General features: G+C 43.0%; 3 protein-coding genes across 3 annotated transcripts; 2 read left to right on the top strand and 1 right to left on the bottom strand.

Annotated features, from left to right (window-relative positions):
* The first annotated feature begins 80 nt into the window (after window positions 1-80).
* LOC147549051 (uncharacterized) lies at window positions 81-5858 on the top strand. Its single transcript, XM_086668192.1, has 10 exons — window positions 81-458; window positions 543-1130; window positions 1185-1628; window positions 1771-1893; window positions 2043-2267; window positions 2545-3181; window positions 3297-4480; window positions 4606-5075; window positions 5161-5592; window positions 5711-5858. The coding sequence occupies exons 1-10, from the start codon at window positions 81-83 to the stop codon at window positions 5856-5858; spliced, it is 4629 nt and encodes a 1542-aa protein (XP_086524318.1).
* Window positions 5859-21273: 15415 nt separating this feature from the next.
* On the top strand, window positions 21274-21753 carry LOC147549050 (uncharacterized). Its single transcript, XM_086668191.1, has one exon. The coding sequence runs from the start codon at window positions 21274-21276 to the stop codon at window positions 21751-21753; it is 480 nt and encodes a 159-aa protein (XP_086524317.1).
* A 2709-nt stretch (window positions 21754-24462) lies between these two features.
* Window positions 24463-25843, bottom strand: LOC147549049 (uncharacterized). The gene is made up of 3 exons (XM_086668190.1): window positions 25410-25843; window positions 24823-25327; window positions 24463-24729 (listed from the first exon to the last, which is right to left on the bottom strand). The coding sequence occupies exons 1-3, from the start codon at window positions 25841-25843 to the stop codon at window positions 24463-24465; spliced, it is 1206 nt and encodes a 401-aa protein (XP_086524316.1).
* Window positions 25844-26953: the final 1110 nt, after the last annotated feature.

Below are 26953 nucleotides of genomic sequence, written 5' to 3'. Positions count from 1 at the left end.
TGTTGGATTGTCTCTTGTTGGAGAAACTTACTACAATGATTACTGGTCTTCGAAATAGTGTCTGATTGTCTCCCTGATTCATGGCACGACCTTCTTTGGAGGAAATGTCGGGTAAGGGGGAGACGACGCTCTTTCTCCCTTCACCTGGTGGTGAAGAACCAGGTTCGTTTGGATCTGATTCTTTGCCAAAACAGAGTGCTACTGGTGAGAAGGGATCGGATCAGTCAGCTGCTGAGGGTGCTTATCCTCATCGGCCTGACTGGGCTTCATTATTTCTGCGTAAGAAGACTACTGTTCGAACTCCATTGGTGTACACTGCTCCCACTGTTCTTGAGGGTAAAACAGTGGTTGACTTCTCTGTGTCTGATTTTGAGGAGGAAAGAAGAGAGTGTGAGTCCTGGCTTGTTGGTTCATTTGTGGTTACTCACCTCTCTTATCCAGCTGTTCTCAATGCTCTTGTTAAGGCTTGGAAGCCTAAAGGTGAGATGAAGCTAACTCTTTAAGGTGATTCTGTATTCTTTATAAGATTTTCCCTTGATTAGGATAGGGAGAAGGCTCTTGATCATGAGCCTTTATTCATAAAGAATCACCTCTTTGTTGTTCGACCCTGGACTCCCTTTGTTGAGTCTGAAGTGCAAAATTTGGTCGCCATACCTATATGGGTTTGCTTTAGAGATTTTCCTTCTTTGTTTTGGAACCCAAAGGGTATCACTAGACTTGCGAGTGTTTTGGGTAGGCCAATTATGCTTGATCAACCTACTGAAACAAAGGCTAGAATGGGTTATGCTCAAGTGTGCATTGAGGTGGGGAAGGACTGCCAGTACCCGAGTGAAATTCCTCTGCTCATTGATGGGCTGGTAGTGAAGCCAGTTAAAGTTGAGTATCCATGGAGGCCTCCTATTTGTGCAGGATACAATGAGTTTAGTCATATCCTAAGTAGGTGTCCCTTGATTCCTAGAGAGGAGGAGCCTCATCCTGCTACTATGAGGAGGAATGAGCAGTTTCATAGGAATAGGCCTCCACCTGCTCAACAGAATGCCAGAGAGAAGATGGCAGCTGGTGCTGCAACTACTGGTAAGGGGCAAAGCTTTCATGTTAAACCTAATGTGAACCTCAGGAAGGAGCAGGAGGTTTTGTTGGGTAAAGGGAAGTCTGTTGATGTGCCTGTGTCTAAGAATGGTTAGGCTCCAAAACTTTCTGATGGTGGTCATGTAAGCACTAGGTTCTCAGTGCTCACTAATTTGGTGGAGGAGGATGGGCATCCTAAGACTGATGGTGAACCTAGTCATGTTGTTGTGGATGCTAGTGTTCATATGGAAGATGATGGGTGGACACCTGTGTTCAAAAGGAAGAATAAGAGTAGAGGAGGTGCTAAATATAATGAGATTGGTCACAAAAGGGTCTGTCTTGCTAATGATAGTTCTATTGAAGGGGGTCAGGCTAAGTCTATGGAGGAGGATGACAATTTTGCCTCAGGACAGGAAGGGCATTCTCCTTTAGCTGTGGGCAGTGATGAGGCTAGTGGTCAGAGTGTGGGTCAGACTGACAATGTTGCTAATGTTGTTGCCATTTTTGATCAGAGGGAGAGAGGCTTAATCAAGGGTGTTGCTGGAGTGAAGGGGACTGTCGTTAGGAAACCATTAAGACTTGTCAATGGTTAGCCTAGGATGTTGGAATGTTAGGGGCCTTAATGGATCCCCAAGAATAAAAGAGGTTAAAGACCTCTAGAGAATCAATAAGTTGTGTTTGTGTGGTTTGGTTGAAACTAAGGTTTCTGAGAAAAATAAGGTTGCTATTCAGAGGTCTATCAATCCCTTTTGGGAGCATCTGGATACCTATTCAGCTGGTGGTGGAGGTAGAATTTGGGTTGGTTGGGATGCTAATATGTTGAATGTGAGTCTTGTGTTTTGTTCTGATCATATTTTGGCCACTAGGGTAATCACTCATGAGTCCAAAGTGTGTATGCTTGCTATTTCTTATGGGCATAACTCTAGGCACCAGAAGTGTGAGCTGTGGCATGATATGAGGATGTTGGTTAGTAGGTTCCCTGGCCCTTGGTCTTTATGGGTGATTTCAACTCTATTCTTAAAGTTGAAGAGAAAGTGGGTGGAGACCCTGTTAACATGGGTCATTATACTGATTTTGCTTCTTGTGTTTCTGATACTGAGTTAATGGACTGCCCTTACACTGGTTGCCATTATACTTGGAATAATATGCAAGAGGGGGATGCAAGTGTGTTCTGTAAGCTAGACAGGGTGTTGATCAATGTTGATTGGTTGGGGTTGTTTTTTTTTTTTTTTTTGAAGTGGTCAGCGGGGGTTGGGGTTGTTTCCCAGCTCTAGGGTGTGTTTCCTGCCACCTGGGGTGGTTGATCACTCCCCAGCTGTCTTTTCCCTTGTTGATGTGATTCCTATTGGGAGAAGGCCATTTCAATTCTTTAATTTTTGGTGTGAGGAGCCTGGCTTTCTAGATCTTGTGAAGGAGGAGTGGAATAGAAAGGTTGAGGGCACACCTGTGTTCCATCTTGTTACTAAATTGAAATAGGTGAAGGCTAGGCTTGTTCAGTGGAAGGTGGCCAATTTTCTTCATGTTTCTGAGAAAGCTGTTGATGCTAGGAGGGTGGTGGAGGAAGTCCAAGGGGATCTCCATGCTGATCCTCATAATGTGGACCTTAGAAGAAGTGAGAGGCAGGTTGTAGCTGATTTATCTCATTTGGCCAGTGCAGAGGCTTCTATGTTGAGGCAGAAAGCTAGAATCCAGTGGCTGAATGATGATGATAGCAACACTAAGTTTTATCATAATACCATTAGAGAAAGAAGAGCCAGGAATAGCATTTTCAAGATTACTAATAGTGAGGGGGTGGTTCTTGGGAGCCTCAGCTTGTTGTGGATGAATGTGTGGGCTTCTATAGATCTTTTTTTGGTAGTACTGCTGGTGGAGAGGATGGGGATGAGATCCTTAACTCTTTTTCATCTGCTAATACTTTTTCTCTTTGTGATGAGAGTCTTAGTAGGGTCAGTGACTAGAGATGAAGTTGTCTTTGCTATTTCTACCATTGGCTCTGACAAGGCACCAGGCCCTGATGGTTTTTCTTCCTTTTTCTTCAAAAAGTGTTGGTCAGTGGTGGGAGATGATTTCACTAGATCTATTGTTAGCTTCTTCAAGTCAGGGAAATTACTGGGTGAGGTCAATGCCACTCTTCTATCCTTAGTTCCCAAGGTTTCTAATGTAAATACTATGGCTGATTTTAGGCCTATTGCATGTTACAATGTGATTTATAAAATCATTACTAACAGTCAGGCTCAAGAGGGTAGTTAAGAATTTGGTTAGTGAAAATCAGTCTGCTTTTATCTCTGGTAGATCTATACAAGATAACATCATGTTGGCTCAAGAATTAGTTAGGGCCTATGGTAGGAAGGATGGCCAGCCTAGGTGCACTGTTAAAATTGATTTGCAAAAGGCTTATGACAGAGTGAGGTGGAGCTCTCTTCTAAAGATCCTTAGTATGGCTTCCATGATAGGTTTGTCAAGTGGATTGAAGTTTGCATCACTACCCCTAAGTTTCTATGTGGTTGTTAATGGTGCTGCTAATGGGTACTTTGAGGGAAAGAAGGGGCTTAGACAAGGCTGCCCCATCTTTCCTTATCTCTTTGTGATGGTGATGGAGGTGTTTGCTGTCCTTCTCCTGAGGAAGCAAAGTTCTGGTGCTTTTCACCTCCACCCTAGATGTAAGAGACCTGTTGTCACCCATCTTTGCTTTGCAGATGATTTGATGGTGTATATGAGGGGTGATATTGCTTCTGTTGTTGCTCTTAGAGAGGTCTTACATGAATTTTTCCTTTGCACTGGGTTATCTGCTAATAATAGGAAGAGTTCTGTGTTCTTTGCTTGCCTGACTGATGATTGCAAAATGGAGTTGATGAGTATCCTGGGGTTTGAAGAGGGTTCCCTGCCTGTTAGGTACCTTGGTTTGCCTCTCCTTTCCACCAGACTTGCTTACACTGATTGCCTCCCCCTCATTCAGAAGCTTTCGAGCAAGGTTCAGTCATGGAAAGCCAGGTATCTTTCTTTTGCTGGCAGATTGCTTCTTGTTAATGTTGTGCTCAACAGTATGCTCATTTATTGGATGTCTGTGTTTATTTTACCTAAGAAAGTGTATAAGGAAATTAACAGCATTCTCAATAAGTTCATATGGATTGGTATTGAATTAAGCTCCACGAGGAAGACAGTTAAGTGGCAGACTATGTGCCTTGCCAAGAGTGAGGGTGGGTTGGGAATGAGGGATCTTGAGACTCTCAACCTGGCTTTCAACCTTAGACATATTTGGGATATTGTCACCCATAAAGAGACTCTTTGGGTGAGGTGGGTTCAACATAATCTTATAAAGCATCACAATTTCTGGCTCATGGATGCTCCACAGGATTACTCTTGGTGTTGGAGGAGGATTCTTGAGGGTAAAAAGTGTGAACAACAGTTTTTGGTGCATACTCTTGGTGATGGGGAGGCTACCTCTTTCTGGACAGATTCTTAGCACCCCTTGGCCCCCTTATTGACCTTTTTGAACCTCAGTTCAAATATAGTTCCTTATTGCATTTGGATGTCAAGGTTTCTGGGTTTATTAGAGATGGGGACTGGTTTGTTCTTGAGTTTTTGCATTATGAGTTACCTACTGTTTTCTCTAGACTCCCTGAGGTTCATTTGCAGGTTGCTGATCAGGACAGGATTGTTCGGAGGGTGAACTCTAGAGGGATTTATTCTCTCAAAGATACTTATGAGGCTGTTAGGCCTAGGAGCCAGGAGGTGGGTTGGAGTAAATTGATGTGGGTTTCTCAGTGCATTCCTAAGCATTGTTTCATCACTTGGCTTGTGTTGAATGGAGGGCTCAAGACCAGGGAGAAGTTACATTCTTGGGGAATGAATGTGGAGCTTAATTGTGGCATTTGTGGTGGTTTCATTGAATCTGACTTGCACTTGTTTTTTGTGTATAAGTATGCTCAGGAACTTTGGCTTCAACTGTTGGCTGCTTTGGGTTTTCTTAGACAGTGTTTTCCTTCCATTGAGGTTGAGATAGAGTGGTGTGTTGCCCATTTCAGTGGTGGTTCTCTTGTTGCTAGATTGGGCAGACTTGTTATGAATAACTTCTTCTATCATATTTGACAGGAAAGGAATAATAAGACTTTTTAGAAACAAAGCTAGAACTGTTGCTGTGGTCTTCTTTTTTATTATTGATGAGGTAAAGCTTAAGATGGCAGCATGGAAAGGCAGGTTGGAGGATAATGTACAAAACTTCACTCTTGCTTCTAGCTGGAGTCTTAATGTGGTCCTGTCCAGAACCAAATTTAGAGGCTGCAAGTGGGTTCCTCCTCCTAATGGATGGGTTCTCCTTAGTTCAGATGGCTCCTTAGTTAGAGATGCTGCTGGCTATGGTGCTATTCTTAGGGATGAGAATGGTGTTGTGGTGGCTTTGGGGGCTGGCTCTAGTCCTGGCATTTCTGTGTTGGTTCATGAGCTTCAGGGTGTGGAGATGGGGCTGAGATTGGCTAAGGCCTATAAGCATGAGAAGGTTATGATTGCTACAGATTCCATGGCTGTGTTTTTTGCTTCTTTCTAGTTTTGAGAATCTTCCTCCATGGAATGCTTGGTCTCTGTGGTTGACAATTAAGAGGCTCTGGCTGTCTCTTCATTGCTGTTGTGTTAAGCATGTTTACAGGGAAGTCAACCAGGCAGCTGATCTCCTTGCCAAGATGCAGCCTCTTGGTGAAGTTGAGTTTGATCCTACTAAGTTACCTCCTGATTTGAGCAGGATAGTTATGGAGGATAGGGGAGGCAGAGTGAGATTGAGAAAGTTTTGGGCTTGATTGTTTAGTTTGTTTTTTTGTTTTTTTGTTGCTTGTTTTTGTGTTTGGGTCTGGGCCCTTTAATCCCTGCTCATCAATGCAAAAAAAAAAAAAATTCCCAAATATTCTTTGTAACCGAACAACCAAAGAATAGGTGGCAATTCGTTTCTTCATCTACCCCACAGAATACCCATGTAGTGTCTATAACCACACCCCAACTAGCCAGAAGAGATCTGGTTTTGAGACGTCTTCGAAAGGCAAGCCACGTGATGAAACTATGTTTAGGTATACCACCCGGTGACCATACTAAGGAAGTCCAATTCAACCGCGTTCCTCTGGGTCGAATTGCTTCGTACGTCTCTTTGAGAGTGAACTCTCCATTCTGGCTGGGCGTCCAGATCACCTCGTCTCTGAGAGTACTATCTACCACCACCTCTCTAGCCTCAACCTTGATAGTCCGCAACATAGCTGCCATATGAGTAGGAAAGACCCATCCTGACTGCCCAATAAACTGAGAAACTCGTGCATTTAAGTGAAGGTTAGAATTATATCTGTGTGTCTCCTCAAATGCATCAAATAGAAGACCACGAGGATGCCATAAATCAGTCCAGAAATTAGTATTATGACCATCCCCCAGAGAAGTACAAATGAGTCGCTGAGCCGTCGGCCTGTTGGCTAGAATCTAACGCCAACACCAGGAACTTCTACTCGAAGCCGACAAAGTCCAGAAGTGCTGATCTTTGATGAGATTATTTCTCACCCACTCTACCCACAAAGTCGTCTTACCACTAACCAGGTCCCATATATGACGAAGATTTGACGCCTCGAACAATACCTCGATATTACGAAAACCAAGTCCCCCTTCGTCAGTGGGGTAACAGAGGCTTTCCCAGCCAATGGGAGCTCTCTTACACCCCATATCCACGCCAGACCACAGGAACTTACTAAATATAGAGTTGATGTCATTCATTACTCTCTTGGGAATAACGAACACTGCTGCCCAATATAGTAACATACTATTCAAAACCACCTTTACGAGGAAAACTCGCCCCGCGAACGATAAAAAACGACTCTTCCAAGATTGGATTCGTCCCTTGATTTTATCAATCAGCGGAATACAATGACTATAGGTGAGACGGGACGATATAAGAGGCAGACCCAAGTACCGGATAGGAAGAGAACCAGTACTGAATTTCAAAATACTAGTAATATCACTCTGACCTTTGGCCGTAAGACCAACAAAGAAGACCGTACTCTTGAGCACATTAGCCTGCAACCCCGTCGCCCGATGAAAACCAGTTAAGAGGCCTTTTAGAGACTGAGCCGAACCCACGTCTCCTCGAAAGAAGACCATGAGATCGTCGGCGAAGCAAGGTGAGTAACTTTTGGAACTCGACACTTAGGGTGTAGCAGAAACTGACCTGCTTTCTTCCCTCGATCAATAAGAACCGTGAACACCTCCATCATTAACACAAACAGGTATGGAGAAATCAGACAACCTTACCGTAGACCTCGCTTCCCATCAAAATAACCATGGGCTTCACCATTAACCATAATCGAGAATTTAGACGTAGTCAAACAGGCCCGTATCCATTCTATGAATATCCTTGGAAAGTGAAACTTACCAAGGACAGGGAATAGAGAAGACCAACGAACTGTGTCATACGCCTTCTTAAGGTCAATCTTAACCGTACACCTAGTCGAGGTATCTGGTCGGCGGTAGTTCCGAACAATCTCATGGGCTAGCATGATATTGTCCTGAATAGTACGACCAGAAATAAAGGTTGATTGGTTCGGGCTGATCATCGAATAGATAACTCCCTTCAGCCGTTTAGTAAGAATCTTGGTAATGCATTTATTCAACACATTACAACAAGATATCGGTTTGAAATCTGACACTGAAGAAGCGCAATCTATTTTAGGAATAAGAGTCACAAAGGTCGAGTTTACCTCTTTGAGAAGTTTTCCTGTGCTGAAGAATCTCTTAATAGCCTCCACGAAGTAATCTCCCACAATCTTCCAACACGCCTTAAAAAATGGGAAGAAAACCCATCCGGCCCCGACGATCGATCAGAACCAATAATCTGTAGGCAGCAAAAATCTCATCTCTTGTCACCCTCGTAGTGAGAATAGCTCCTTCGACAACCGTAAGCGGGCGCGAGAACTCTACCTTAGATATGGGATCTAATGCTTCATTATCCTCATCATCCCGACCAAATAAGTCCCGATAGAAGTCCACACACATATTAACTATCTCCGTTGGATCCTCGGCCACCTAACCATCCTCCCTAGTGAGTCGAGTAATAGCATTCCGAGACGGCCGCTCTTTGATAGAATTGTGGAAGTAAGTTGTATTGCTGACGTCGAGAGTAAGCCAGTCAACTTTAGCACGTTGTCGGAGCATTGCCGTTACAGCCCGAACAATGCTACTATAGTTTCCAGTAGCTACTCTCTTTTGCCTCCGTAACACCGGATTTGCTGGATCTCCTTGCAATTGAACCTGCACTGAATGTAAAAAATTTCGGTTAATGGTTACCTGGTTCGTCACCCCATTGAACCAAATTTTATTCCATTCATTCAGTCGAGCCTTCAAAGCTTTGAGCTTTGTCACCATATAAAACATCGGGTTACCCCGTACTGACACCTTTCATACATCAACAACAAGAGCGTGGAACGTGGGATCCTCTGGCCAGACATTAAAAAACTGAAACAAAGTATGCGGAGTATGCCGGTGTATGTTGGGTGCAGCAAGTGGTATAATAGTAGGAGAGTGATCTGAATTCCCAACCGGTGGAAAATCTGCTTTAGGTAGAGGAAAAAAAGTCAGCCAACTACAATTAATTAGATCCCGATCAATCTTGGAACTAATGTTCGCAACTTCCGTCTGCCTGTTAGACCAAGTATAGAAGCAACCTGTATACGAGCAATCGAACAGTCCCAAATTGGTAACAAAGTCAAACATCTCATTGGAACCCTGAGATGGTGAGTTATTACCACCCCTCTTTTCATTGGCTAGCATCGTTGTGTTGAAGTCACCTAGCACCAGCCATGGAGCCTCAGAACCCGTCATAAGAAACTCAGGCGATGAACAATACTCTTACTTCCGTATACCACTCTGCCAAATGAAAACTCGAGCCATCTGTAAACTGAACACCACCTGCAATAACTTGCCCTCCAACATGGGACACAGTGAATATGACCCTAGTAGGGTCCCAACCAATCCAAATCCGACCTCCCGAAACAGTCGCATAGTTATCAATAAAAGTCCAATTGGAATTAAGACTTCGCTGAATACGAGTCTTATTAACCTCCTGAACATGAGTTTCTAATAATCACACAAACCAATTCTATTTAATCTTATAAAATCACACACACTCTTCGTACGGAGAGCGTCATTAAGACCTCTCACGTTCCAACATGCAAGATTAATCATTAAACAACTATTGGGGGTTAATTCTGACCTCCTCAGAGTTCTCTCAGGTGTCGTCTATACTCATTGTATGCAAAGTGGGGGGTTGATCTGTCCGTGAGTCAATGTGACTCACATCCCTCCCCTGTACCTCCTCTTCAGCCTCTCGGTTCGGGTTTAAGGAGTCTGGACCCTCTTGACTAGATAGAATCGAAAAAGTGTTACCTGAAAGGGGATTATACTGCCCATCTCGTTCGTTTACAGGAGCATTCGTCTTTGCCATTTTTCGACGTGATTGGTCAGTCGGGCTTTTCCGGCTAGCCAACTCCTACATTGAGTCTATTAGATTTCGAAATTACCATTGAGCATCAAATTGATTTATTACCTGGTGCCCCTTTGCCAAATCGTCTAGCTTATAGATGCAATCCAGAAGAAGCTAAGGAGTTGCAGAAACAAGTGCAAGAGATGATTGATCGAGGGTATGTCAGAGAGAGCACAAGTCCATGTTCTGTACCAGCTCTACTTGTACCAAAGAAAGATGGTTCGATGAGGATGTGTGTAGACAGCCGAGCTATTAACAAGACAACCATCAAGTATCGTTATCCTATACCCAGGTTGGATGACATGCTAGATGAGCTGAATGGCTCAAAGGTATTTTCGAAGATTGATCTAAGGAGTGGATATCACCAGATCAGAATGAAGGAAGGTGATGAGTGGAAGACTGCATTCAAGACGAAGAATGGACTGTTTGAATGGCTAGTCATGCCATTTGGATTATCAAATGCCCCCAACACTTTCATGAGACTTATGAATTAGGTTCTGCGTGATTTAATTGGAAAGTTTGTGGTGGTTTATTTTGATGATATTCTTGTCTACAACAAAACTGAAGAAGAATATGCTATACACCTCAGGGAAGTTTTCAAGTTGTTGAGAAGAAACAAGCTATATGCTAAGCCAGAGAAGTGTGAGTTCTTTACTTCTAGCATTGTGTTTCTTGGTTATATTGTTTCAGATAAGGGCATTTCAGTAGATGAAAGTAAAGTTGAAGCTATAAGGAGTTGGTCAGTCCCGGCAACCCAATCTGATGTAAGAAGCTTTCATGGACTTGCATCATTCTATAGACGCTTTGTAAAGAATTTCAGCACTGTCGTGGCGCCAATAACTGAATGCTTGAAGAAGGACAAGTTCGAATGGAGCAGTGCTTCCGAAAAGGCATTTGAAGTGATGAAACAGAAGCTATGCGGAGCACCTATTTTAGCACTTACAGATTTTAATCAAGTGTTTGAAGTTGAGTGTTATGTAGAGTGGGTATGGGAGTTGTTCTTATCCAAGGACAACATCCTATAGCTTATTTCAGTGAGAAGCTTACAGGAGCACAAAAGAACTACTCAACTTATGATAAGGAGTTTTATGCTATTGTAAGAGCTTTGACTCATTGGTAGCATTATTTGAGGCCAGGTCAGTTCGTTTTACATTCTGATCATGAGGCGCTGAAGTTTATAAACAACCAGCACAGGCTAAACAACCGACATGCTAAATGGGTAGAATTTCTACAATCCTATTCATTTGTGTCAAAGTACAAGGCTGGAAAAACTAATATTGTTGCTGATGCACTCTAGGAGGTATGCTTTAATCTCTATTCTAGATTCTCGAATTATGGGATTCGATTTATTGAAGACTTTATATAATGAAGACTTAGACTTTGCTAAAGTCTATAATGAGTGCAAAAAGGGAGTTACAAATCAGTACCATTTGCAAGATGGATTTCTTTTTAAAAGGAAACCAGCTCTGCGTGCCAAGGAGTTCCGTCCGGGAGTTGCTGATTCGTGAAGCACATGGCGGAGGTCTTTCTGATCATTTTGGAACTAACAAAACATTGGACATGCTTCAGGAGCATTTCTTTTGGCCCAAGATGATCAGAGATGTTCATTCAATCATAGAAAAGATGTGCAACGTGTCAAAAGATGAAGAGTCATTTCCAACCAGGTCTGTACACCCCTTTACCTATTCCAGTACAACCTTGGGATTATGTGAGCATGGACTTTATTGTGGGACTACCGAAAACTCAAAGGGGAAAAGATTCTATCATGGTGGTAGTTGACAGGTTCAGCAAAATGGCCCATTTTATTCCTTGTCACAAGACTGATGATGCTAATAGGGTTGCTGACTTGTATTTTAAGGAGGTTGTACGCCTTCATAGTATTCCTAAAACCATTGTTTCTGACGTGATTCAAAGTTTCTGAGCTATTTTTGGAAGACTTTGTGGAGATTACTTGGTACTAAGCTCCTTTTTAATACTTCTTGTCATCCACAAACTGATGGTCAAACAGAAGTGACAAATAGAACTTTAACTACTCTTTTGAGAGGTTTTTTTTTTTGAATTGGTCAGCGTGTCTCGAACCCTTGACCTCTAAGTGGAAGATTATACCTCTTACCGCTCCAACCAAGGATTGTTGACTCTTTTGAGAGGTTTGATAAAGAAGAACTTGAAGTAAAAGGAATCTGAAGCTAGCTCAGGCTGAGTTTACTCCCTATCTCTCTACCTTTGTCTCATCTCTTTCTCTCACTATCTCGCACCATGTATCTCTTGTCCTCTTATTTTTTTCCCTATTTTTCTCTTAGTCTCTTTCTCGATTCCTCATTGTCTACCTCATATTATCTCTCTCTATTGCTCTGACTATCTATGTCTCTTGACCTCTCAGTGTTTTTCTCTCAATCTCTCTTTTTTCTTAATCGATCTCTCATTGTTTTTCTCTCATTCTCTCATTGTTTTTTCAATCAATCTCTCATTGTTTCTCTCCCCCTCTCACACAGACACCGTTTCGACAAAGAGAAGTGTTATCTTCGTCGGAACCTGACATCGAGGAGGGTTTATGGTGAAATCTTCCTCGAATATTCCGTGGCTACAAAACATTGTTTTTCTCTCAATCCCTCATTGTTTCTCAATCGATTTCTCATTGTTTCTCTCCCTCTCTCAAACAGACACCGCTTCGACAAAGAGAAGTGTTCTCTTCGTCGAAACCTGACATCGAGGAGAGGGGTTCTGGTGAAGCCCTCCTCGAGGATTTTGTGGCCACGAAACATTTGTGGGCATGACCATTTCGTGGCCACAAAACGTTTCGTGTCCATTACCAATTCGTGGCCATAAACTTTATGATTTCCTTAGAGAGATCTGTATAGACCGAGAGAGAAAGAGGGAGAGAGGCTACGAGAAACATAGATAAAGACTACGAGAGTGAGATATATGTCTACAACGAGAGAAGTGATGAGAGTGATCTCCAATGATAGGGAGAGAGAGACAGAGAGAGAGAGAGAGAGTTAGAGAGAAGAAGAGAGGGAAGAGGTGGCAATGGTGGTGCCCAGAATGATGGTGGTGAGAAGTTGTTGTGGTGAAGGTGATAAAGAGGATGAAGATTAGGGGGCAATGTTTGATCAAGTGAGTTTTTGGACTAAAATAAAATATCCCTCGAGAATATACAAAAAAACATGGATTCCCCTAGAGAATTTGTTCTCGGGAGATTATTCTTTATTCCGGAAAGCCGCGGCCTTTCAAATTTTGCATTGACATATTTTTCTAATTTTCCATATCACCACCTTATTGCGCAACGACTTTGTTTGTGACTGTTGAAAGTGGGATTTTAAACCAAATTTGTGTTTGGGCCTACTATGAAATGTGGGCTTGAATAAATGATTTGATCAAACTAGAAGGGGTAAAAAAGGAAAAAAGTCTCATGGAATTAATTAAAAGGATGTAGAGAGTTCTTTTGTTAGACTAGTTCAAGAACAATCTAGAGAGAAAGTAAAAGGAGAATAGTGTAGAAGAAACCTGAAGAAGAAGACATAGATCGGCATCTTTGAGGCAATTTGTTTTTCCTAGGGTTTTCTAGGGTTTCTTGAGGCAACTCACTTTTTCTAGTTTCTCTTGATTGGCATCTTTGCCGATCAATCTGGTTCGCTGGTAATGAGTGTTACATCTAAAGGGAACGACACTAATATGAGGGATGATGGAGAAATCGGGAAGGAAGGTATCTTCTTGCTGGAAATCGAATCACAAGTGATGACGAAGAGGAGGAGATGGAGAAGGAAACCTCACTGGTTTTGAGAGATGAACAGCCAATAGAACAGGTAAATACAAACCCTAAAAAAGATTCAGTCGGTCTTTACTTTAAGGCTACCAGCAGTCTGGTTAGTGATGGGTCTACATCACACGTTCATGGAGGAACTAGCTCTTTTCCTGTTCGTGCAAGGGAGGAACGAACTGGACAAAGAAAAAATAAAGTTCTGGGTGGCAATCCTTTAGCAGCAACTATACGAAACAACATGTTATCGGGAATTCTTCGAAACCCTAATGTGGATACCACCATGCCTTTACCGTGTTTTGTTGAAACTCCATTGCCGGCAATACAACAAAATTAGGGTTTCGACAAATCTGGGTTTGAGAGAACAGCTGCTTTAAATATTCACAAAGAGAACGTGAACAGGAAGTCCAATTGGTCAGATCTTTTTCAAAAACAGCAAGTTGACAACCAAGTTTGCAGGAATCAAGTGTGCTAGGTACTCCACTCATGCAAGACAGTCGTACGAAATCGAAAGAGAGGATGGCTTTTGCACGTGTGTGTGTGGAGGTAAAAGCGAATAAGTGTGTACCTGATGAAATTGAAGTTCAAGTTACAGAGGGGCTTAGGGGTGGCAATTTGGTCCGAACCAGCGGTTTTTTTCCCAACCCGCCCCTAATGGAACGGGTTTTACCGACCTGTTTATTAAACGGTTCGGGTTTGGTATGAAGTTTTAAAAAATAATCGGGTTCGGGGCGGGTTTGATATTAGATAGTATACTCCCCGAACCAATTAGTACGATATATATTGAATATATGTTTTATTTAAGGTTATGTTTCTAAAACTTTAATCTTATATTATCGACTTAACTATGTTATGTTTTATATTATTTAAGTAGTTGTAGTGTTTATGATTGATAAACTCAAAGTCTTATAAGATTTTGTTAACGATTGTTATGTTACTTCAAACTAAAATAACTTTTGTGAAACGAAACACAAAATATTTTGTTTGAACCCGACCAGACCCGACTCATTTTATATTAAACGGGGCGGGGCGGGGCGGGGCAGTAATGGTTTAGCAATTTTTAATTGGGGCGGGTATGGTAATTGAATATCCACCCCGATTAATTATTGGGACGGTAATGGTAAAACCCGTTTGCTAACGGGACGGAGTTGGGAAGGGGATGAACCGTCCCAAACCCGCCCCGTTGACATCCCTAGAGGGGGCTGCTAGAGCACACGGTTAAGGTACAGCTAGAGTACTCGTGGCGACCTGATAGGTGTGAGAGGTGTAAGGTTTTCGGTCATGATGACTCGGACTGTCCAAAGAATCTGATCCTTCCTGGAAGCAATACTGTCCTAATAGATGATTCTAAACAATTGAATGGCAATAAATCAACAGCAAATTTGTTTAAAAATCAATTTGGCCAGAGAGGCTTGGTTCCGACGAAGAACATTAGAAACCCTAATGGGCGGCAGAATGGTAACCAAAGTGTTCAAGGGGCTGGTACGGGTCAATTGGGAGGTGGTAGAAAAAGATCCGCTACAGTGACAAATCGTGACCTAACTCAACAACATCCCGAGGAGATGCGTGACAGAAATGGAAGTTGGTCGGTGGTGCAATAAAAAACTAGACATCTCACAATATGCAAGGGCCAATCGGACAGACTTGACTTGCCAAGTCGGAAAATGGCCAAGAAAGATGTGCAACATCAGGTGGCAACGGGTTCAACTGGTCTTCTTTCAGGTAATTCTTTTTCAGTTTTATCTTATTCCGATGATGTTGTTCATGAGGGTCCCAAACGAGAGCTAGAGGGGGAGGCATTAGGTATGGATCATAATTACCATGAGGAGGACAGCCTACTGATTCAAAACCAATGGACAAAACCAACCCCAATGTTGAGTACTATGAGAGTAGAGAGTAACATTGAGACCTCTGAGGAGGTCGAAATTACACTCCAATAATCTAAATGATTAATATAGCATGTTGGAACGTGAGAGGTCTAAATGACGCTCTCCGTACGAAGAGTATGTGTGACTTTATGAGATTGAATAGAATTGGTTTGTGTGGACTGTTAGAAACTCATGTTCAGGAGGCAAATAAGACTCGTATTCAGCGAAGTCTTAATTCCAACTGGACTTTTACTGATAACTATGTGGCTGTTTTGGGAGGCCGGATTTGGATCGGCTAGGACCCTAGTAGGGTCGATTTTATTGTCCCATGTTGGAGGACAAGTTATTGCAGGTGGTGTTAGGTTTACGGATGGTTCGGGTTTTCACTTGGCAGTGGTGTACGGAAGTAATAATACTGTTCATCGTCGGGAGCTTTGGAGGGACCTTGAGTTTCTTATGACGGGTTCTGAGGCTCCGTGGTTGGTGCTAGGTGACTTTAACACCACGGTATTGGCCAATGAGAAGAGAGGTGGAAACAACTCACCATCTCAAGGTTCCAACGAGATGTTTGATTGTGTTACCGATTTGGGACTATTCGATTGCTCGTATACAGGTTGTTTCTATACTTGGACTAACAGGCAGACGGGAGGTGCGAACATTAGTTTCAAGATTGTTCGGGCTCTTATTAATGGTAGTTGGCTGACTTCTTTTCCTCTAGCTAAAGCAGATTTTCCACCGGCTGGGGATTCAGATCACTCTCCTATTATTATACCACTTGCTGCACCCAACATACACCGGCGTACTCCGTTTCGGTTCTTTAATGCCTGGACGGAGGATCCCACGTTCCACGCTCTAGTCGCTGATGTATGGAAGGTGTCAGTACGGGGTAACCCGATGTTTCGTATGGTGATAAAGCTAAAAGCTTTGAAGGCTCGGTTGAATGAATGGAAGAAAGTTCGGTTCAATGGGGTGACGAACCAGGTAACCATTAACCGAATTTTTTTACATTCAGTGCAGGTTCAATTGCAGGGAGATCCAGTAAATCCAGTGTTACGAAGGCAAGAGAGATAGCTACTGAAAACTATAGTAATGTTGTTCGGGCTGAAACAACAATGCTTCGACAACGTGCTAAAGTTGACTGGCTTACTCTCGATGATAGCAATACAGCTTATTTCCATAATTCTATCAAAGAGCGGAAGTCTCGGAATGCTATTACTCGACTCACCAGGGAGGATGGTTCTGTAGCCGAGGATCCAGCGGAGATAGCTAATATGTGTGTGGACTTTTATCGGGATTTATTTGGTCGAGAGGATGAGGATAATGAAGCATTAGATCCAATATCTAATGTGGAGTTCTCACGCCCGCTTACGGATGACGAAGGAGCTATTCTCATTACGAGGGTGACTAGAGATGAGATTTTTGCTGCCTTACAGACTATTGGTTCTGATCGATCGTCGGGGCCGGATGGGTTCTCTTCCCATTTTTTTAAGGCGTGTTGGAAGATCGTGGGAGATGATTTTGTGGAGGCTATTCAGAGGTTCTTCAGCACAAGAAAACTTCTCAAAGAGGTAAACTCTACTTTTGTAACTCTTATTCCTAAAATAGATAATGCTTCTTCAGTGTCAGATTTTAGACCGATATCTTGTTGTAATGTGATGTATAAATGCATTACCAAGATTCTTACTATACGGTTGAAGGGATATATTTATTCGATGATCAGTCCGAACCAATCAGTCTTTATTTTTGGCCGTACTATTCAGGACAATATCATGCTAGCCCATGAGATTGTTTGGAATTACCACCGACCAGACACCTAGGCTAGGTGTACGGTTAAGATTGACCTTAAGAAGGTGTATGACACAGTTAGTTGGTCTTCTCAATTTTTTTTTTGCAATAGCAAGCGGAGATTAAGGGCCCAACCTTGAACAAGGAAAGCAAAAAAAGAAAAAAACAAGCAAAACTTAACTCAGGAACTAACTACAATTCCTCTTCCTAATTCTAACAAAACCACTTCTATCTTTCTCTAGGATGGGATCAAGGCAGCTCAAATCCAGCTTTAGGAAACCAGAGCTCGGCTTTAACTTTGAGAGCCAATCTGCTGCTTGGTTGAGCTCTCTCACCACATGCTTGACTACCCGCAGCTCAAAGGACCTCCAAAGCTGCTCAATTCGTTTCCAAATCCACCAGACTTCCCAAGGGGGGTCTCTTTCTCGACCATTTAACAGACTACACACATAAGTAGAGTCTGAAGCAAGGATGATTCTTTGAAGACCTAACTCAGCAGCCAACTTAAGGCCCATTTCCACTCCTTGAAGCTCATGAGTTATAACCTGAGCACCCCTTGCTGAACCAGCAGCAGCCAAAGCAATTCCTTCTCTATTTCTAATCACAGCTCCAAACCCAGCATACCCACCATTAAGAGCACCATCTGAGTTAATAAGATAGAAACCTTCACTGGGAGGCTCCCAAACATGACCTTGCGCAACAACAACCCACATAGGTAACTCAACATTCCACCTCTGCTGCAGCAGGAAATTCTCTTGAGTCAGGGAAATCTTTGTTGTACCAGCTAGCAAGATAACCTTCACCTCACTGATGACACTATGAAGGATGTCCTCAGCAGGTTTGCACTCATTCTGGAAAATTCTTCTATTCCTCTCTCTCCATATCATGGAAATAAAGGTAGTGAAAACAAGACCACCCAGCTGAAGCATGAACTTAGACACCTCAAAGCTTTGAATGACCCAGGCTAGCTCCTCCTCCCAAGAGTTGTGACTGATCCTAGACAATCCCATCAAATTTAATAACCCATCTAGAAATCACCAAAGAGTAATCACATCTAAAGAACAAGTGCAGGTCAGACTCCATCTCCTTCTTGCACAGAACACACATAGGGTCTACTTGCACTCCCCAAGCAACAAGTCTATCACAGGTTCGCAGCCTTCTGTGAACAGCAACCCAGACAATGAAGCCATGTTTGGGAATGGTCCATTTAGACCATATGAGCTTAGACCAGCCAACTTTATCACCACATGGTCTGATTTTCATGTAAGTCTCCTTCAGAATGTACTTACCCTTCTGAGCAGTTGTCCATACCACTTTGTCCTCCATTGTGCTCTCAATGGACCTCCTGGAGCTGGTCCACAACCTCCTCAAGGTAAAAAAGAATATGATGAGGAATTACCCAGCCACCATTAGAAATTAGCTCATTTACCTTTGCATCAGCGCTGAGGATAGAACTATACCTCAATCCCTTAGGGAAGAGATCCCATAAGAGACCTTGAGGGTGCCAAATGTCCTTCCAGAATAGAGTGGAAGACCTATTCCCAATCAAATGAATAACCATCCTCTGAGCTAGACCCCTACTATCCAGTATTCTCCTCCAACACCAAGAGCAATCATGAGGGGTATCCATGATCCAAAAATCCTTTGACTTGATCAGGTTTCCCCTCACCCACCTAGCCCATAAAGTCTCCTTGCCACTGACTAGATCTCAGACATGTCTCAGGTTTATAGCCTTATTAAGAGATTCCATATCTCTAATACCCAACCCTCCTTCCTCCATAGGCAAACACACTGTAGCCCATTTGATAGCAACCTTCCTAGTCCCCATCTGAAGACCAGTCCATAGAAACCTACTGAACATAGAGTTAATTTCCTTAAACACCCTCTTAGGAAACACAAAAACTGCTGTCCAATAGAGGATCATACTATTCAACACCACCTTGAGGAGTAACACTCTACCAGCAAAAGATAAGTATCTTGCTTTCCATGAATGAATTCTAGCTTGAATCCTAGACAAAAGAGGGAGGCAATCATTATAGGAAAGCCTGGAGGAGATAAGAGGAAGACCCAAATATCTAACTGGAAGCACCCCCTCTTTAAAGCCTAAGATGGCCCTAGAGCTCAAGCCACCATCTTCACTCCCTGCCCAATACAAAGAACTCTTCATGGTGTTAACAGCCAACCCTGTACCTTGTTGAAACTTAGAGAGAACATGGCTTAGGGCCTTAGCAGACCCATCCTCCCCTTTCATAAAGACCATGAGGTCATCAGCAAAACACAAATGAGTCACCTTAGGCTCCCTGCACTTAGGATGAAGCAAGAATCTACCCTCCTCTTCCTCCTTGGCCAAAAGAGAAGAGAACACTTCCATAACCATGACAAAAAGATAGGGGGAGATAGGACAGCCTTGTCTCAGTCCTTTCTTGCCTGCAAAAAACCCATGAGCACCTCCATTGACCACAATAGAGTATTTAGGACTAGTCACACACTCCATCACCCAACCAATGAACTTAGGAGGAAGGTTGAATTTCTCCAAAACTTTCTGCAAAGAAGACCATCTCACAGTATCATAGGCCTTTCTCAAATCAATCTTCACTGTGCATCTAGCCACCACATCCTTCCTATGGTAGTTCCTGACAAGCTCATGAGCTAGCATAATGTTGTCTTGAATAGACGAATTTTGTGGGTAGTTTTTCTGACAGTTTTTTTCCTATCTTTTAGGGTTTGTGGTGGCGGCCGTGGTGCTCGCGACTGGGGAACAGTTACTACTGATGCCTCCTTCCACCTTGGAAGGAGGAGATTTTGATCTTGGAGTTGAGGATTTGAAGGGGAAGAGAGAAGAAGCTTCGAATTGTCATGGAGGTGGTTCGAGTTGGGCAGCTTTGTTTCAGAAGGGAGAGAGACAGTCTTGTTCCAAGCTGGAATACTCTCCTTCAAAGTTGTCTGAGGAGGGTGTTCCTGAGATTTGTCTCGAGGAATTTCAAGAGGAGATTAAGGAGTGCGAGAACCTGTTGATAGGTTCATTTGTTGGACAACGACTATCTTTTCCAGTGGTTCGAAGGATTCTCCTTGCTCGTTGGCGACCGAAAGGTGATATGCTTCTTACCGTCCATGGTGATTCAACTTATCTGATTCGGTTTTCTTTGGAGGGAGGACATGCAGAGAGTTCTTGAAATAGAACCTTTCTTCATTGCTAATAGGTTATTCATTGTTAGACCTTGGGAGCTTTTTATTGAGGAAGATATTTCTTCAATGAATACTCTGCCTGTATGGGTTTGCTTTCGAAGAGTTCCTATGTTCCCGTGGAACCCTAAAGGACTTGCTAGGATTGCTAGTCAGATTGGAAGGCCAATTATGCTTGATGAACAACTGAGAAGAAGACTCGCACTGGTTATGCAAGAATCTGTGTGGAAATTTCAAAGGATTGTACTATGCCTGATGTGCTTCCTTTTATGGTGAAAGGGGGGGAGGGAGTTTGAGGTGAGTGTTGAGTACTCATGGAGGCCACTTAAGTGTTCAAATTGTGGTTCATTTGGTCATGTTCATGGGAGATGCAAGGAACCTGTTCGACGAAATTCCCCAGTGAATCCTGATGTTGATATGGATGATGCTTCTGATTTCCATGAGAAGCAGAGTTCAGCCCAAGTGTTTGCTCGTGCTCAGGGTCTGAAACCTCCTGAGGTATCCCCTGCTAAGAGCTCCTCTTTTATTGATAACACTTGTGTTCAGGTGAAAATACCCCATGGGGGTTTTTCCTGCAAAGAGTGTTATTGGAGAGGCCTCATCATCAACTCTTGCCTTGCCAGAGGGGGGGGTGATAGAGGATGGTGGTTGGACTGAAGTTCGGTCTAAGAAGCATAATAAGAATGAGAGTAATAGAAGAACTTTTCTGCCCACTCTTTTGGAAGATGGAGGGAAAGTGAAGGCCTCTAAGAGGCAGTGTGTGGTTGATACTTGTGAGCTAAGTGCTGGAGAGAAGGAGAAGTTCAAGTCCAAGGGTGGAGGAGTGACTGATATGGAAGAAGGTGATAGTGTAGCCTCTATAGGTATGGCAACCAAGGTTGCACTATTTGGTCAAGGTGTTAGTGGTTCTCAAGGGGTTTCTGGTTGGAGGAGGAGAGGTCCTTCCAGAGTTTTACATGATTAGTGTGGAATTTTGAAATGTGAGGGGTCTCAATGACTCTCTCAGAAGGCAGGAGGTGGTGAAGTTTATTAGGGATAATCATTTGAGTTTGTGTGTTGTTTTGGAGACTAGAGTGGTTGTTGCTAATAAAGAGAAGGTTAGGTATTTGCTTATGCCTACTTGGGGGTGGGAGAATAACTATTGTTGTGATAATTTTAGGAGAGTTTGGCTGTTATGGGATTCCAACCAGCTTTCCATTACTACATATGCTAAAACTGATCAAGTGGTAACTTCTCAAGTTTTGTTGAGGGATGGCAGGTCTTTTCTTCTTTCTTGTGTGTATGCTAGGAATGAAGCAGTGGAAAGGAAGGAATTATGGAGTGAATTGAATAGGGTGGCTGGTAGTTATGATGGTCCTTGGCTGGTAATGGGAGACTTTAATTGTGTTTTGAGGGTGGAGGGGAAAGTTGGAGGTGCTGTGATCCACCAAGGGGGTTTGAAGGAGTTTAGAGATTGTGTGGATGAGGCTAGATTGTTTGATTGTCCTTTTTCAGGTAACTTATTCACCGGGACTAATTCTCAAAAAGGGGATAAATGTATTTCTGAAAAACTTGATAGAGCTTTAGTTAATATTGAAGGATATGATGCCTAAAGTCTGAAGGAATGGTATCCTTCCGAAGGAGTGTCCTTCGACCAAGGATGCAATGCGTGCAATTTGGCAAATAGGATCTTAATGACCTTACTCGGAAGATCATTAGTCCGGTCCAATTAGGGGTCGTAATGCTTAGCTAGAAGCCAACTACGATCGTCGAATCAAGAGTTGATTCGCGGCTAACATAGACCGGATCCTACAAGGGTTACACAACAGAGTAGTGATTTGAACGGAGAGAATTGACTAGATGGATAATGGCAAATAAGTGGATTGGATCCATTAGTTAATGTCTTGTAGTTGACAAGACCCTGTATATGGATGCAAGGCCGTAATAGTGCCTAGGTGAGAGAAGGAAGGCAGGACTCTATGAGAGAGAAAATGAGTTTATGGTACTCTGTATGAAAGAGAAAGTATTGGGTGTACTTCGTGATCACCAGATGATCAAGTGTATTTGTCGGGAATTCGATGATAGTATTGAGTCTGTACTCGATGTGTTTGCCCGGAATCAGATGATCTGTACCATCTTCTTCTTGGTCCTTTTGTAGAGTCTTGGATCGACTGCTACTCGGTGATGAGTTATCGGTTTTTTTTTAATTGTTAAGCGTGTGCCTCTAACCACTCAGTGATGAGTTGTCGTTTTAATTGTGGTAACGCATGGGCTGTCACCATTAATACGAACATTGTAACCCATTAACGGGTATATTTGGGATCTTCAATAATCGTAATGTCTCCCAACGGATATGCGAAGGGAGGTCTGCTGGTGAGGACGGACCTCTTCTTTCAGGGCTGGAAGTGGTTACGTATTTCAGTCTGGTAAGGAAGCGAGGCGGACCTCTTCCTCCAGGGCTGGTAGTGCTTCTTTACTTTGGCGTTGCTTCGGGGTGCCCGAAGATAAATGGGTCGAGCCCATTAGCCATTAATTCATGGGCTTGGTCACCATCTAGGCCCATTAATCATGGATTTCTAGGGGCGCTCTTGGTGACGTATTTTGGCCCATACAGTTTTCAATGTTGATCTTTTGGGTTATTGCACACGGCAACTCACTTGGTCACACAGGGAAACGCGGAGCTCTGTTATTGGGAATGAGGCGCGTTTCCCAAAACTTTTAATTTTCTCGCGTGTTTCCAAGATGCGCTCGGTCTTTGTCTTCAATGCTTTTTGCCCATTTCCTTGATCATCTTTTCTGTAATAAATATCTGTTTTGATTCCTCAACCTGCTTCTTCATCAGAAAAATCCCAGAGGTTTCTTCCTTTGTTCTATGATTTCTTCCTGTTCATGTAAAGGATTCGGAATGAGGCTTCTGTCTGGAGTTAGTACCTGTTGCCTGCCTGAAGGGGTATTTTTCCGTCAATGGGGATAGTTAGGGACAGCTTTTCCGGCAATGGGGATAGTTACCCGGTTGTCGGTTCAAGTCTTTCTCGAGAGAGGGTGTTTTCGAGGTAGTACACTCCCGATTTGGCAAACTTCGTCTTTTTGGCCGAAGTTCCTTTGGAATTGTAAGCTCCAATTCTTTAGAAGATAGCTCCTGCCTGCGGTTTTCTTTCTTGGGTGGCCACTATATCGATCAATCAGGAGAATAAACGAGGTGTTGAGCTCCGTCCAAGTGTTTGGCGAGTGGTTTTTCTGCTTCGATTATCACCGAATCTCTGCTGATGATATTTTTTATGTTGTCTTGATTGTAATTTCTTCTGTAATTGCCTTGAACAAAAAAACCTTATCTTCTTGCTCTGGGTCACTTTGTTGCAGTTTCGTATTGATACCGTGCGCTGGTTCTGCAAGATCAATGTCAACACAAAACCTAACTTACTAATGCGTTTTCCTAGGCTTACTATGCATGCTCCGAATGATCGCACCTGCAAGAAAAGAAATTTCAGACCTAGTCTAGCATGCCTTAAGCTTACTATTTCCTTCTGCAAAATAGAACCCGAATTAGCCCTGCATAAAAATTTTTGAATAGTGTTAGAGTTTTTAGCTCTGCCCCTGGTTGTCTATGCCAGAGCTGTCTTCGCATAACTAGTTTCACCAGGACTCCTCCTTAGACCTCTGGTCGCGGCTTTCATTACCAGAGCTGATATTGCTAGCTTGAGCTCGGCAAGTTTCGCTAGGACTTCTCCTTAAACCTCTGGTCGTGGCTTTCACTACCAGAGCTGGTTTCGCCAGCTTGAGCTTGGTTAGTTTAACTAGGACTTCTCCTTAGGCCTCTGGTCGTGGCTTTCGCTATCAGAGCTGGTTTCGCCAACTTGAGCTTGGCTAGAGTTTAACTAGGACTTCTCCTTAGGCCTCTGGTCGTGGCTTTCGCTACCAGAGCTGGTTTCGCCAGCTTGAGCTTGGCTAGTTTAACTAGGACTTCTCCTTAGTCCTCTGGTCGTGGCTTTCGCTACCAGAGCTGGTTTCGCCAGCTTGAGCTTGGCTAGTTTAACTAAGACTTCTCCTTAGGCCTCTGGTCGTGGCTTTCGCTACCAGAGCTGGTTTCGCCCGCTTGAGCTTGGCTAGTTTAACTAGGACTTCTCCTTAGGCCTCTGGTTCTAGCTTTCACTACCAGAGCTGGTTTCGCCAGCTTTTTTTTTTGCATAAATCAGCAGGCTTTAAGGGATCTGAACCCAGGAGAAACACAGAAGCAAAAAGAAAACTAAAACAAACCCAAGTGGGTCATCAGGCATACCCACTGATACCACATACACATAATCCAAAACAGAAAAAACCAGAGATTATCTCACTCTTTGTCTAACAATGCCAAGCTTCTCCTCCTGAATCAGCTTTTGCAACTCTGGGCCAAGATCAAGTGGCCCAAGCTCTTCCTCACCCTGAGTAGGTCTAGTACTAGCCAATAGGTCAGCAACTTGGTTAGTCTCTCTGAACACATGAACTACCCTGCAAGCAGCAAACTGTTGCAAGGCTTTCTTGATCTCCAAAACAAGAAACCTGGACTGCCAAGGAGGCACTAAACCACTGTTAGACAACAGGGAACAAGCTACCTGAGAATCAGTGGCAACAATAAGTTTACTAATCCCATGCCTAACTGCAAGAGACAACCCCTTCTGAATACCCTAGAGCTCATGATGTAATACAGAAACAGGCTTAACTGAACCTCTAGCTGCTATAATCACATCTCCCATATGGTTGCGCAAGACACAACCATAACCAGCAGAATCTTTACAGAAGGACCCATCTGAATTGAGCATAATATACCCTAGGTCAGGTTTTAACCATTCACACAAAATGACTCTAACCACAGCAAACTCAAATTTCAGATTCAAGTTCAGAGCCACCTTCCTGCTCCTAGGACAGTCCTTAGCCTTCACTTTAAGATTGGCGCACTTCAACCTAACATCAGTGACAATTCTTCTAACAATGTCTGACCCAAGTTCAGATGTATTAGAAAAGATCCTTCTATTCCTTTCCAACCAGACATGGTAGACAAATGCATTAAAAGCAAGCTTACCAATTACAGTCACAATATCTTGCCCCTTAAAGAAATTCACAAGCCACTCCACCTCCTGATCCCAAGCCATCATAGAAAATTTATGAGCATCAAGGAGCCTCAAGATAGCAATCCAGACAGTTTTAGAAAAGCTGCACTTAAAAAAATAGATGATGAACATCTTCATTACCCCTCCCACACATCACACAGGTAGCATCAGACAGAAACCCCCACTTGACAAGCTTATCTTTAGTCTTCAAAGCCTTCCTCATAGCCAACCAAGTGATAAAACTATGTTTAGGAATATGATGTGAAAACCAGACAATAGTATGCCAATTAACCACCTCACTGACATGTCTAAGAGCAGCATAAGTTTCCTTCATAGTATACACCCCTGATTTCCCAGCAGTCCAGACTCTTTCATCCATGTAGCCATTATGTATATCAACCTCATGAAGCCTCGCCTCTATATCCATGAGAGCACCTTGAACCATGGGAGGAATAGCCCACTTACCATCAGCAATACAAACACTAACCTTAGCTGCACTATGAAGCCTACTATTAATTTTGAAAAAGCTGCTCAAATAAGGATAGAGAACTCCCATGGGGTGCCATATATCAAACCAGAACTCAGTAGTAGCACCATCACCCACTAAAACTTTAGCCATCTTTGCACTCTGCTCCCTGCACTTCAAAATACATCTCCAACTCCAAGAGGTTGTTTGAGGAATCTCCATGGACCAAAAACACTTACCTGCAATCAAGTTAGCTTTCACCCAGAGACCCAGAGAGTATCTTTACCAATAAACAACTCCCAAATATATGGGAATCGTTATTACTTAAGATGAGATTCCTTTTTCCGGCGGCGGCGGCGTAGGGTTTTGGGATTCCGGTCTTCTTGGAGTTCTCTTTTGCTGGTCTGGCGACTGGGGAACAGTTGCTTTTGCTCCCTCCGATTCCTATGGAGGGAGCAGGCGAGGATTTTTGTGCTGAGAAGTCGGATGTTCCTGGTTCTTCTTCGACTGCTTCTTCTGGTGATTCCAGTTGGGCTGGTTTGTTTCGTAAGACTGAAAGGAAAACCAGATCTAGGTTGGAATTCTCTCCTCCAACTTTTAATAAGGATGGTGTTTCTGAGATGTTGATTGATGATTTCACTGATGAGATTCGTGACTGTGAGAAGTTATTGATGGGATCATTTGTTGGACAGAGGTTGGGTTTCGATATGGTACGTAGGGTTCTTCTTGCTCGTTGGAAGCCTAAGGGTGAAATGATTCTTACGGTTCATGGGGAATCAGCCTATATCATTAGGTTTACGTTGGAGGAGGACAGATTGAGATTCTTGATATGGAGCCTTTCTTCATAGCTCAGAGGTTGTTTATTGTCCGACCATGGGAGTTGTTCATGGAGGAGGATATTGATTTAATGGATTCTTTGCCTGTTTGGGTGTGTATGCGAAATGTTCCTATGTTTATGTGGAATCCTAAAGGGTTGGCAAGGATTGCTAGTCATCTTGGAAAACCTATTTCGTAGCTACTTCTATCAAGAACTTAAGTAACTTCAAATTTCTTCTAAATTATTAGATCAAACAAAATGATCCCATTAAAATGTTGATAAATTGGTCATTTTAGTGCACTAACAGTGCACTAATGTTGTGCCACTACAATGCATTGTAGTCACTTCCAGTGCAATCATCTAAAGGGGTAAACAAGTTCTATCAATTGGTAACACCTCTTCATTATCAGGTGAAATAAAAAGTTAGAAGATATAAAAAGGAAAGA

Source organism: Eschscholzia californica, unplaced genomic scaffold (genome assembly GCF_041429995.1).
Source record: "Eschscholzia californica isolate CP2 unplaced genomic scaffold, dmEscCali1.0.p SCAF_3, whole genome shotgun sequence".
Lineage (NCBI taxonomy): Eukaryota > Viridiplantae > Streptophyta > Magnoliopsida > Ranunculales > Papaveraceae > Eschscholzia > Eschscholzia californica.
This window is presented reverse-complemented; position numbering and strand designations above follow the sequence as displayed.